At 38.2% G+C, this 13,404-nt stretch overlaps 1 protein-coding gene across 1 annotated transcript; it reads right to left on the reverse strand.

The window, feature by feature from the left end:
• Positions 1-132: 132 nt before the first annotated feature.
• Positions 133-13,404, reverse strand: LOC114295561 (E3 ubiquitin-protein ligase UPL5). The gene is given in 4 exon segments (XM_082888365.1): positions 133-540; positions 8,605-9,084; positions 9,087-9,193; positions 11,646-13,404. Coding segments are annotated over 4 exon segments (2,454 nt in total). The 5' UTR covers positions 13,402-13,404; the 3' UTR covers positions 133-429.

The following is a 13,404-nucleotide window of genomic DNA, read 5'->3' on the forward strand; positions in this document are numbered from 1 at the left end:
TGTCACAGTCCCCATCCCCGTCCCCAACGGGGATCGGGTTTCCCCGACCCCGAAAAGTCCCCGATCCAACTCTGTTTCAACATTCAACACCATCAACAGATAAAAAAAAAAAAAAAAAAGAATAACAGATCATAAAAAAAAACAGATCTGTTTCAACATTCAACACCATCAACTCTATTTCAACATTCAACATCATCAACATAGATCAACAAAAAAAATAACAGATCAAAAAAAAAAAAAATTTACAGATCATCAACAGATAAAAAAAAAAAATTACAGATCATCAGATCAAAAAATCAATAACAAATAAAAAAAAGAATAACAGATCTTACAGATCTGAGCTGATGAGGGCGGCGGAGGAGGATATCGACGGAGGAGGGCGGCGGTGGAGATCGGCGAAGGAGATTGGCGATGAAGATCGACGATGTGCTACACTCCATTAGATCTGCCATGGCGACGGAGGAGGAGGCTGTAGTGGCCTGGAGAAGGAGGAGGAGGAGGAGGAGGAGGTGGCGGCTTGGAGGAGGCTCCTGCGTCTGTCTGTGTGAAGAGAAGAGAAGAGAAGAGAGAGAGTGAGAGAAGAGAAGAGAGTGTGAGTGAGATAGAGCTTCTGCTGCTGAGTTATTCAACAAACAGGGGTTGAAATATATTTAATATAATATATAAATATAATATAATATATAAATATAATAGAGAGTGTGAGATAGAGCGTGTTGTCAGAGAGTGTAACATATATATAATATATATATAAATCGGGGGGCTGACCGGGGCGGGGCCGGGGCCGGGGCGGGCCGGGAATGAAATATATATCACCGTCCCCGGCCCGAATGTCACCAGGGATTTATTTTTTAATACCATCCCCGGCCCGTCAGGGGTATTTTTCGGGAAAAAACCATTCTTATCGGGGACGGAGGGTCGGGTCCCCGTCGGGCCGGGTCCCCGTCGAGCAGGGTTCAAATTGCCATCCCTAGGTCGGTCAAATATTTCAAGTGGTCTGGTCCCATGAACAGCCCTAATCCATGCAATCTTTTGTTTTTGTTTTTGTTTATGTTTTTTTATTTATAAGTAAAGAGTATTATTAACTGAGCACCATGTTGAAGAGGGCTAACCCTTTTAAAAAAACAAAAAGCTGTAAGCTATCTATCAAAAGGCATAAACAAATCCCCTATAATCTGCACAAAAGAGTCGAAGAAAAAAAAGACACTTGGCCCGTAGCCCAAAAAAACCAAAGAAAGGAGCAAAGAACATTTTAGGAAGAAAAGAGCAACGATCCTTTCAGGCTAATAATAGGGAGTTCAAGAGTATCAAAAGATCTTCTATTCCGCTCTGTCCACGCTATCCATAGAATACATAAAGCAAATGCCTACCAAGTTCCTCACCCATATTTTAGCATAATTGGCACTCCATGCCTCAATAAGATCCTAAACTGAAACAAAAACAACTCCTACCAAACTAAAAAGTGAACAATCAGATTCAACAAATGACTAGCCACCGGACAATGAAAAAGAAGATACACAGATTCTTCTAATACTTTGACATCCCATTCTTCACATTTAAAAAAAGTTCTTTCTCAAGTTTCTATTACTTGAAATAGAACAATTGGCACTCCATGCCTCAACATGATGCTACACTGATACAAAAATAACTCCTACCTAACCAAAAATTGAACAAATAAATCACTAGCCACGGAACAATGAAGAAGAAGGTACACAGATTCTACTAATACTTCGACATCCTTCCCATACTACACATTTTGAGATAAACTCTTCCTCAAGTTTCTATTACTCAAATTAATCTAGCACGTTTACACCTTCCGAATCTGCTTTATACCCAAAACTAACCTCTTATGATATTCATTTATACAAAATTTACTTAAATTGTAATCCATGCAATCTCTTCTTTTTTCCTTTTTTCTCTTTTGGATAAGAAGCATTATTAACCAAGCACCACGTTGAAGGAGGTGAACCCTATAAAAAAGGAAAAAATCAAAGACTATATCAAAAGGAATAAACGAATCTCCTATAAACTGCACGATAGAGTTGACTAACAAAAGACTCCTTTCTCATCCAAAACAAACAAAGAAAAGAACAAATACTAATTCCAAAATAATAAAAGGGTAAATTACATTGGCCTCTCCTGAAGTTTGAAGAAAATATTGTAAGCCCCACTATTTTGACATAGTAACATAGGGTTTTCTTTAGGTTTTAATTCACATAACACAACACTGAACTCCCTTTTCATCAATAATTTGCTAATCATGTGAATGGAAAAATAATGTCATATTTTTTATGTTGAAATGTATATTTTTCTTTGTTTATCCTTGTCTTTTCACATTATATGTATTAGCTCTGATTTCTTTTGCCTTACCAAATGGAGGGCAGTGTAATGATGCCAAAACTGCGAAGCTTGCTATATTTTCTTCAAATCTCAACAGGCGTCTGTATATTTTACCCATAGGCTTTGTTTGGTTACAATTCTCATAAACTATTTTTAAACGGATTTTCGTTTGTCTTTATTTGTAGAAAAATTTAATGTATAAAGAGAAATAGAGAATTGTATAGATATTGATTGTATTATTGATTGTTGTATTTTGTGTTTACAATGAGTCCTATATATAGAAGATTTAAAGGAGGCAGGTATGTAGTAGGTGGAGTAGTAGGTGGAGAGGAGGTGGTAGTGGTGTAGTGGGTTAGGTTTAGTGGAGTAGGTGAGGTGGTAGTGGTGTAGTGGGTTAGGTTTAGTGGAGTGGGTTTAAGTGGGTGTAGTGGGTTAGGTTTAGTGGAGTAGGTTCAAGTGGGTGAAGTAGGTGATAAATTTTAACAGCCCCCCGCAAACTCAAGAGGGATAGGAACTAGCCAACTTGAGTTTGGAGAGAGTTACAAAACAAGAAAATACATAAAAATAAAAGAGGATAGGTGACACTGTATGGTCGTGTCAGACCATTGGTGAAGACACTGGATGGTGGTGTCATAACGTTGTAGAGGACACTGTATGGTGGTGTCATAATGGTGTAGAGGACACTGGATGGCGGTGTCAGACCGCTGTAGAAGACAGTTTATGGGGTCATGTCGGACCGTTGTAGAAGACAGTTTATGGGGTCATGTCGGACCGTTGTAGCAGACAATGTGGTGACAGTTGTTGTGACAGTTTACGGAGTCTTGCTGGACCCTTGTAGAAACTAACCGGAATCAATGTCGGGACAGTTTACAGAGTCTTGTCGGACCCTTGTAGAAACTAACCGGAATCAATGTCGGGACAGTTTACAGAGTCTTGTCGGACCCTTGTAGAAACTAACCGGAATCTATGTCGGGACAGTTTACAGAGTCTTGTCAGACCCTTGTAGAAACTAACCGGAATCTATGTCGGGACAGTTTACAGAGTCTTGTCGGACCCATAAAGGAGCTAACCGGAATTAATGTCGGGACAGTTTATAGGGTCATGTCGGACCGATGTAGAAGACACTGTATGAGTGTGTATATAGGCTGCCCAAAAGATATACATGTAGATATATATATCGAGCCCGCAAAAGTCGCGCCCTCAAAAGGCGCGCCCACTTTATCAAAAGATGTGCCCGACAGAAATCATCGAGCGGCGAGCCATCAAAAGGCGCGCCAGACACGCGGCGATGCACGTGACCGACAGAACGCGTGTCGGCCTCTTCGTCAGGGTCTTTATAAACCGAAGCGGAGGCTGAGGCTTGGAAGCATAACAAACCAGTTGAAACCTCTGCATTCTCAGAGAGCTTGTCTCGAAGAGCTGCAAATCTTGAAACACTCTGTAACCAACCTTGTCTGACAGTACCAATCGGTAATCGCTGCTTCTCTGAAACACTTAGCAACCCAAAAACATGGCCTCTTCTTCCCGTCCAGCTACCCAGAACATGGCCTCTTCTTCCCGTGGTCTGCTTACTCTCTTTCCCGACCTCAACGAGTCCACAAGAGAGATAACCGGTGCGGTTGCCCTTGAACCTCAACCAAACGCCCCTGAGTTTGCTCCGTTGACCTTTCCTATGCGGTCTGTGGAGCAAAGAATGGCAGCGCAATCAGATATTGAGGCGAATCAGTATACTTTGAAGTCATGTGTGGAAACCATGACTGCGGTCACAAACTTGTCGCACCGGCTGCAGAGTAGGACAAATGAGGTGCAGCAGTTAAACGTCCAACTGGCTCTGCTCCAACGCATGTATAAGGATGCGCGAGCAGAGATAAGTGTGCTAAAGGCGGAAAATAAGGAACTGAAGCGGAAGGTCACCGTTATGTTCCGATTTGGAGGTCCGCCATATGCTGCAGTGGAGAAGCAGGGAGTAGTGATCGTGCCCAGTGGAGTGGGTGCGGGAAACACAGAGGCAGCACCGGCAAGGGCCGCCCAGGACGGAGGCAAGAAAAAGCGACCCGCAGCAGAGTAGAGAAGCAAAATCCCGCCTGTGGATGTAGTTGTTTTGTGTGTGTGTGTGTTTTTTTTTTTTTTTTTTTTTTTTTGTTTTGTTTTTTTTTTTGGTGTAAAATGCTGATCGGGGTTGATCCCCGGCATGAAGAAATGACAAGTTTGTAAAATGTTTTTTTTTTTTTTTTTTTTTTTTTTTTTTTTGGGAGTGTTGTGTTGAAAAAATAAAAATAAAATGAAAGAAAACAAGGGAGAAAGAAAATAGATAAAAAAAATATGTATAGATGGATTATATGAAAAATATCAGGGTGATTGTTTCAAAAATAAAGTGGGGGTATGTAAAAAGGAGGAAAAGTGATTTGGAAAAAATAAATAAAAAATAAGTGATTTTAAAATCAAATGGAGGAGAGTTTGAGTAATAGAATATAATAAAAAGAGATATATATATATATATATAAAGTAAAGAAGGTGGGGAACAACATGATAAGGGTGTATTTTAAAATGATAAATAAAAGAAAGTTGAAGACAACATGATACCGGTGTGTATGGATGTGATAATGAGAGTGAAACAAACTTGGTGAGTGTGATTAAATAAATAAAAGAAGAATGGGTGTGCTTTCCTTAGTGCTCCTCTCTCTGCCTTCAAAGTCGAGATTGGTCTCTCCAAACGAAGGCTCAACATTCAAATCATTGTAGTCCTCTGAAAAGGTTCTAACCATGTGCCACAAAATTGGCCCCACCATTATTTGCCTGATAGATAGATGGCTGGAAGCCCTTGACAACACCAGCACCACATATGGACAAATGCATACACACACAATCACAGCGCTGGCACCACCGATGAGTATGGTGGATAGCCTCCTGTGGGCCATCTCTAACACCTCATCATCTCTATAACCAGATACTGATATTAAACAGAATGTTAATATAAATATCAGCAGTCCATAATCGTATCTTGCTTTCATTCTTGGAAAAAATCTTATGAATGTCACTACTGCAGCTAGTATGAAGACGAAAAAGCCCAAGTAGTATGGGCTCACATATTTCTCCAGAAAAACTAGCAATTCGATGAGCTCCAACGCCAAGAGTACTAGCAAGCAGTGTTACAAAACCCCTATTTACACCCCTTCCAAGTGTTGCACCCACAGAGAAGTCAAAGACAACAACAATAGTAAGAACAGCCCACATTGCAGAGACACCAAAACCATCATAGAGAGGGTCACAGTAGTAGAACTAAAAGGTTGAGAAGGTGGTTGATCTTTGTATGTAGAGAAGTCGCCTCTGGTGGCGGCGAACTGGAAGCTATATGTATTGATAGAGATGACAGCGGAATAGGTTGAGGTCCGGCGGGCGGCTAAGGTGAGGTTGCCGCCCGCCGGGGAAGCGAAAATACTAGGTTCTAAACCTGCTCTGATACCATGTAGAAAAATTTAATGTATAAAGAGAAATAGAGAATTGTATAGATATTGATTGTATTATTGATTGTTGTATTTTGTGTTTACAATGAGTCCTATATATAGAAGATTTAAAGGAGGTAGGTATGTAGTAGGTGGAGTAGTAGGTGGAGAGGAGGTGGTAGTGGTGTAGTGGGTTAGGTTTAGTGGAGTAGGTGAGGTGGTAGTGGTGTAGTGGGTTAGGTTTAGTGGAGTAGGTTTAAGTGGGTGTAGTGGGTTAGGTTTAGTGGAGTAGGTTTAAGTGGGTGTAGTGGGTTAGGTTTAGTGGAGTAGGTTCAAGTGGGTGAAGTAGGTGATAAATTTTAACATTATTGAATTTTTTTCATATGTTAATCAAATTTTTTTATTTTGCAAATACATCAAGATTAGATACATCTAAAAAGTAAAAAAGAGTAACTAAAATATGAAGGGAAAAAAATTCACTAAAAATAAATAGAAACCCAAACAAAAATGCACACAGATTTTTACTCAGATTTTCATCAATTTTTATTTATTTTGTTTAATATTTTAGTCAATTTGTTTTACTTTTTATATGCATTTGATTAGGTGCAACTAAAAAATAAAAAGAATCGATTAAAATATATATATAAAAAAAAATCACTAAAAATAAACGAAAACTCATCTAGAAACAGTTTTTGAAAAATCAAACCAAACAAACATAGAATTCTAAAGATCTAAGTCTCCATATTGAGGCCTATAATAGAAGCACTGAATTCCCAGTCTCAAAAGTACTAATGCACATAATTGTTGCCCCTACTAAAGAATGATAACATGTTGTCCACATCTCATTTTACATACAAATGTCAAATCTATGTAAAATGATCTTGCTTCAAACATTAGCTTCACACTACTTCAAACATACTAGATTTATAACACACTTGTAGAGATTTCATGGTGTCAGGGAGATGCAGAATATCTTCTTCTTACTAAAGAATTTGTTTCTAAGTTCTGTCTTCTCTTCTTTTGCCATGGATGTCTCAACATTTTCCATCTTAATACACTAATTCCCTCAACAAGTCTTTTAATTAGTGTTACATGGACTTCTCTGTTCCCTTTAGCGTATCGGATATGATTAGGATAAGTGTATGGGATGTGTCCAACCCCTGTACCAAATTAGAGACGTCAATCTTCCAATTTTTTTATGATGTTTGAAGAAGAAAAAACTCACATTTGACGTGGATGGAACATAGAAATCTCACTTGTCCCCTAAATACGCCATAGTATTATACACTATACAATATATTAATGTTCACATACTTGTACCTACCTTTTGGATATATATCCTTGTATCTTAAGATTTAGGACATCTGCCACTCATATCTAATTCCATGAAACATAGCTTTTAACCACAGAAAATTTTATCCCACAAAGCAGACCAGCCTCACATCTGTTTAGTATGACTTGTACCTAATAAACACATTCCAAGCAGCACTTGATTTGCTTCATCTATCTCGCTAATATGATTTGGCCAATATCCTTACCAACTCTCCACCTGTGTACTACATATTACACAAAGAAAAATGGGCACTCTTCAGAGGTCTGTTGGCTATCGTATATTTTTTATTTATCTCTTAATTCTAAAGCTTCTCTACACAATGATAACCTAGCATTTAATCTTACCTTGATTTCACAATTAAAAACTAATATTATCAGGCACCATAACTAAGGCAAGAAGATAAAAGAGCTTAATGTTGGACATTGATGTAAGCCACTGTTAAAAGAAATTAACTCACCCTCATCAGGTTGTTTACATGTCTTAATTATGTCAGTATCACTGTTTGCAGCTGTTTCCTCTTCTGAAAGTCCAATGTCATATATCTATGGACATATCGCATGCCTTGTCTAAAAATTAACATAAAGCTCTTCAAATTCCTCAATAAACCTCTTGTTCCCTAGGTAAATTTCCACAGTCCACCTCCCCTAGCTTCAGTTTGTTTATTTGTACACATTGTATTAATTCACTCCTAACCTCACTAGACACTGCAAATAACACATAAATCCAAAACTGGCATCCTGTATTCTCATTTCAAGATAGAATGATGATTCAGTTACATCCTCCAAAAGCTAGGGCATGATTTATTAATTTGATGCCACAAACAGCAGCTTTCAATGTGTCCTGTGTTCTTTCATTTAGGTGCATACAAACACTCGTTCATCACTCAGAGGGTTTATACAATCTGTATGAGCACTTACTCAGAACATCAGGTGCTCACAACATCAGGTGCCCATGTTGTAAACCTTATTAGTTATTGGTTTTAGTAAGAAATACAATTATAATATTTTTGGTAATGAATATAAAAAGGATTAGAAGAGATTATATAAGGAATACAAAAGCAAAAAGGATGTTTCAGACAATCTCAACTTGACAAATGAAATTGGAAATTAAAGCATTACTCCCATCATTGCGACATTTTCCTTTGGTCTTAAATTGTAACTCTTTGTCTTTTCTTTCTCTCCTTATTTCCCTCATATCATGCATATTTCCGTTATGTCACTGACACAATGTTTCATCGGCTAATAAAGAATTATTCATAAAGTAACCCCATGCATGCTCCCTCCCCCCACATCCCACCCCCCTTCCAGCATAGAGAAAAAGCAACCAATATATGTATAAATGAAGAAACAAATGTAATATGTTTTGATTACTTCAGAGAAAATGAAAAACAAAATAAACAAAAACAAAAAAGAAGGGAAAAAAAAAAGTTGAACACGCTCCATAAGTAAAACATTAAAGATTTAGTAAAACCAGAATCATGCAGGCACATACCTTCCAGAACGAGAGTATCTGTGGATCAGTTTCTCTGTACCCATTATATGCAGTATGTGCCTTCTAGTCCTCCACTGAAACAGCACTTTCACTCCCATGCAGCATCCGATCAAGATCTTCAAGCTCCAAACTTCAGAAAAAGAACTTATGGAGCAATGGTTGGCAAAGCATATCAGAAAACCCTTTAGCAAAATGGGCTACCTGCTCAGAGATAGATGTGACAAAATGATGCCGAATAAGAAGATCAACATAATCCTCCCTATTCCTACTATTCACCGAAATGCTTTTACCACCAGCGCAAAGCTCCACAATTTCCCCGGATCCTAACTCTTCTCGCACAAATGTTAGAACCAGTGCATCAGAATCCAACATCTCAGCATCCATTTCCAAGATTTTCTTGCAACTGTTGTACAAGCATGGATCTGCATCATGAATATCTTCCAAAGAAACATCCTTTCCAGCCAATTGCAAGAAAAACACAACACACGATCAAAGACAATGCCAACTTGCACCTTATGCATCAACGCTAGGGCAATTACCCTGCCAGAGAAGCTAAAATATTCAAGGTGCAAAGGATCTACCTCGGACGCTGCAAATAAACACAACATATAGAACTGCTGTTACTACTTTTGTACACAGACCAAACCCCTAAATTGATAAGATTGGTGTTGAATGTGCATAAATGTGTTGTCTAAGATATGATTTACAAGCAATCTTCAGCTTTGAATGTTGCAATGACAATGGTGGTGTGCTATAAATTAAAGAGTGTGTGTTTGTGTGTGTGTGAGAGAGAGACAGAGAACAGGAAATATGAATAATGAATGAACAACATATGCTCAAACAATTCAGAGAAGGTAAATAATGAATGTAATAAAACCCCAAACAATTCATAGTGTGTTCTCATTACTTCATTGAAAGCAAGTTTTTAAGCCTATCAAGGGCTAAATTAAGACAGCGAATGCATTTGTGATGGAAGATATCAGCTAGGGTAGGAGGGGTTGTTGGGGTGGTTCATCAGAGTCAAAGTTCCTATTCATTGGTACACTAACAGAAAAGAGAACCGAAGAGGAAAGGGAAGAGTAAGACAGTTCGAGTCATGAAAACCAGCCTCCCTGAAAAAAAGTGGGGGTAAGGTTGCCTGCCTACCTATGAAGCACAAACACGGACACAGACACAGACACGAGCACAAGCACAAACACAAGTATGTGCATAGGATGCAACGACTTCAAAAAAATTATAATATGGACACAATAGGGATATAACAAAACACAATATAGATTACTTTTATATAATTTTATTTACTATGTATAGGAATATCAATTTTTAGAGCACGAAGATATGAGAGTCATCAATGTATGAGTGAACAAATTTTCATATATTTGCTATGTATAGGAATATAAATTTTCATATATTTTTCTTTGACCTCAAATCAACTTTTCAAAATTATTTTAAAAAAAACAAAAAGTTTTTAAGGCACGGCTAGACACAACAAAAAATAATAATTAAAAAAATTTGACATGCTAGCTGCCTACTATACTATCCCTCAGTCAGCCAGCCAGCCAGCCAGACCCTGTTGTAAGTGGGAGCTTCCTACACAGGTAGGACATTTTTTATAACAAGGTGCAGGTACACAGTGTTAACATGTACACTAACCTTAATTCAGAAACAATTTTATCCCCACAAGTTTCGGATTGTTTAAGAGTAAGGTAAACACAAGTAAAAAAATAAAATATTCAATTATTTCCTTCAAGATCACCTTTGTTCTCTTTTCACAAATAAACCAAATGCTTGGGGTGAAGGAATTATAAAAGTTCATCATTTCCTTGTCTCGTTTTTTTCTCTCCTACCAAAGGAGTCATTAGTTTTCATTGAAAGTTCAAAACAAGGAAGCAAGGTGAAAAAGAGAAAAAACTATCCAGCCTCATTTGTTGTGCTCATATGGTAGAGTAGGGTAGATACAGACTGGGGTTTAAGAATTGCAATCAATATATACTTGAAGGAATGATAATAGTGTACCTTGATGTCAAATAGCTAGTGAAAGATCTTTGCTTAGTTGAGAACTAACAAAATCCAAACTAAACTTTGCTTGTTTTTTCTCCTTGGCATACATTACAGTTCGATTCATAAAAGAAAGATGCATCTATTGCAAAGATTAAGTCATCAAGCAAATAATTTGGTCTTTGTTTTTGTTTTTTGTTTTTTTTTTTTTCAATTTCTAGCCAAATCCCTTACTCAAAAGATAAGAAAATGTCCCTATCCACAGGGCTTGGAGAAGGAATACTCGTTGGCAGCACATGACAATAAATAAAAGAAAAGAAAGCAAAGTGAAGACTATTATTCAATCAAATAATGACAACATGAAGATACCAACCATATACACAATATAACTTTCTCTGATAAGTATTTTGCACATCAAATATTTAAATTACATCCCTAGGTGTTCCATTTATATTATTTACAGTCTTTATCCTCTCACTTCATGCAACAAAATAAAATACATTATGAATTACATGTCAACTTTTTTATTTACACAATTGGATTTTGTAGATGTTTTTAAATATGATTTTCGATGTATATGATGCCTCATTTTTATATATTTAGTTATCAAAAAAAATCAGAATACCCTCATTGTTCCCACGCCATTGACTAAGATCTACCATTTAACATGAAATATGTAATCACACAAGCTTTGCAAGGCTGGAAGCCAAAAATACATCATAGCTCATAATATGAAGCAATCTCTAACTTCTATTTCTGATGAACACTACTGTATTCTTTATAAAGTTATGCCCAAGTACATTAAACTACTTAAATATAATGTCATATTTACAAAATGTAGTTTCAAATATACACAAAATCCTACAATCCATGCTTATTACAGGTTCAAGAAACAACAACATATCAATGCAACATAGGGATTCGTGATCATTTCAACCTGGAAACAATCTCAAGAATAGACATTTATCAATGAGCAAAAAGGCATAACAAACAAATCAAATGTAGTTTAAAAAAACCATGCATGAAAGACAGCCGGCACATACCAGGATTCGGGAAAAATCTTCTACAATCATTTGGGCAAGCTACATAAAGGGCATTCTGTGGATTGAAAACTGCCTGGCATACCATAAAGAACCACTCCCGCAATACACCAGGCCCTGTAGCTTCCTCATTTTTAAACTCCATAAATAAACCAGCACGCTATGCCTCAGGTTCTGCACGTGCAATGTACTGGAACGATTCTGACAACAACTGTGACCTGTCAATGAGCATCTCATGAAGCTCCTCATACTCATCCTTCACTTCATGAAGCATCATCATTGCCAGATGCCTCCTAGATTCAAAATTTGTCACATCCTTGTGCTCAAGGAGCCATTTATGATCGTCACTCGGCTTAGCGAATCTGATGATAAGATAACAAACAGAAACCTTTCGCTGCCTCAATTTTGTCAAGAATTGTTCTTCAGCACCTTGATAAAGTTTAGAGATAATATTCAATTCCTTCAAAATAGCAAGATACTGGTCCCATCCTTGAGGAATTTGCTCACCTTCCCTTTTCTCTTTCGTAGCCAAGCACTCCTCCATTTTCTGAAGACACTGTTCCATTTTTCCAAATAAATCAGTAAATATACCATAAAGAAACTTCTCTTCATCATAAAAGGGAAGATTATGATCACCCTCAGAAAATGGCATTGAGATTGGACCCCCAAAACCCACTTGCTCCATAATTGCAGTTCGTAGTGGGTGCAAGAACGCCGTGAAATCACGGACATCACTCGACAATGGCCCCACATTCGTTGGCGATTCGATACTCAACACTAGATCATTAGACAACCTAGCTGCAAGATCTCTAACAAATTGAAAAACCTCTTGAACTACAACCAATGCCTTACTATTATCACTGCTTTTCGAACCCAACCCAGAGCCAATATATTCCACCATTGACCCAAGACTACTTCTACACAATGAATACAAAGGGTCGTCATGAACTGCTCTACCAAGCAACTTGCAAAATTCTAACACTATAGGTGCACACAGAGCGTGTATAGCTTTTGGCAACACATTTCGGCTAGAATCAACAAATTGCCGAATCGATTCATCACCACACTCCTTGTTACCTTCACAGGGCGACATGTAGAGCATAACCAAAGCCGCTGGAGCGCAAGAAGATAAAAATATCTGAAGATGGCCGTAAGCAGCTTCATTGTCGTTCCTCGGCGTCATGGTCAAGAACTCCGATAGCCTCGACTTGGCCGACTTGGCAGAAGGCGTGTTTTCGCCTTTACAAAGCCGAAAAATCAAAGAAACCATCTCATCCATCACTTGCCAAGCTTTGGGATGAGGGGTACTTCGCACACGACCCACTAATTGAAGCCCAGCATCGTTCTGAATCGAACACTCTGCCAAAGATTGTTCCCACTGAAGCTGCTTCCCCCGATAAATCAACCTCTGTTCGATCACGGGAATTCCCGTAATCTCCTCGATGCGATCGTGTATGTATTTCACAGTATCCTCAGAATTCGCGTGAATAACTAGGGTATTATTACCTTGAGAGAATGTTCTGACGAATAATTGAAGACCGGAGAGTGATCGAATCGAGAGGAAATGGGACAAAGAAGAGCAAGAAGCCGATCGAGCATCCGAAACCCTAGTTTCAATCGGTGGAGTGATCTGATTGGTGGAGAAGATGGAAACGGCGGCGGCGGAATTCGGTTCGTCTTTCCTCATCCTAGCGGAGTCCGATGAGAAGTCGGAATCGGAGGGGACATAATCGTCGAGTTTGCGTGCTATTGAGGCCATTGT

This window comes from Camellia sinensis, chromosome 9 (genome assembly GCF_055761805.1).
Source record: "Camellia sinensis isolate YWXY chromosome 9, ASM5576180v1, whole genome shotgun sequence".
NCBI lineage: Eukaryota > Viridiplantae > Streptophyta > Magnoliopsida > Ericales > Theaceae > Camellia > Camellia sinensis.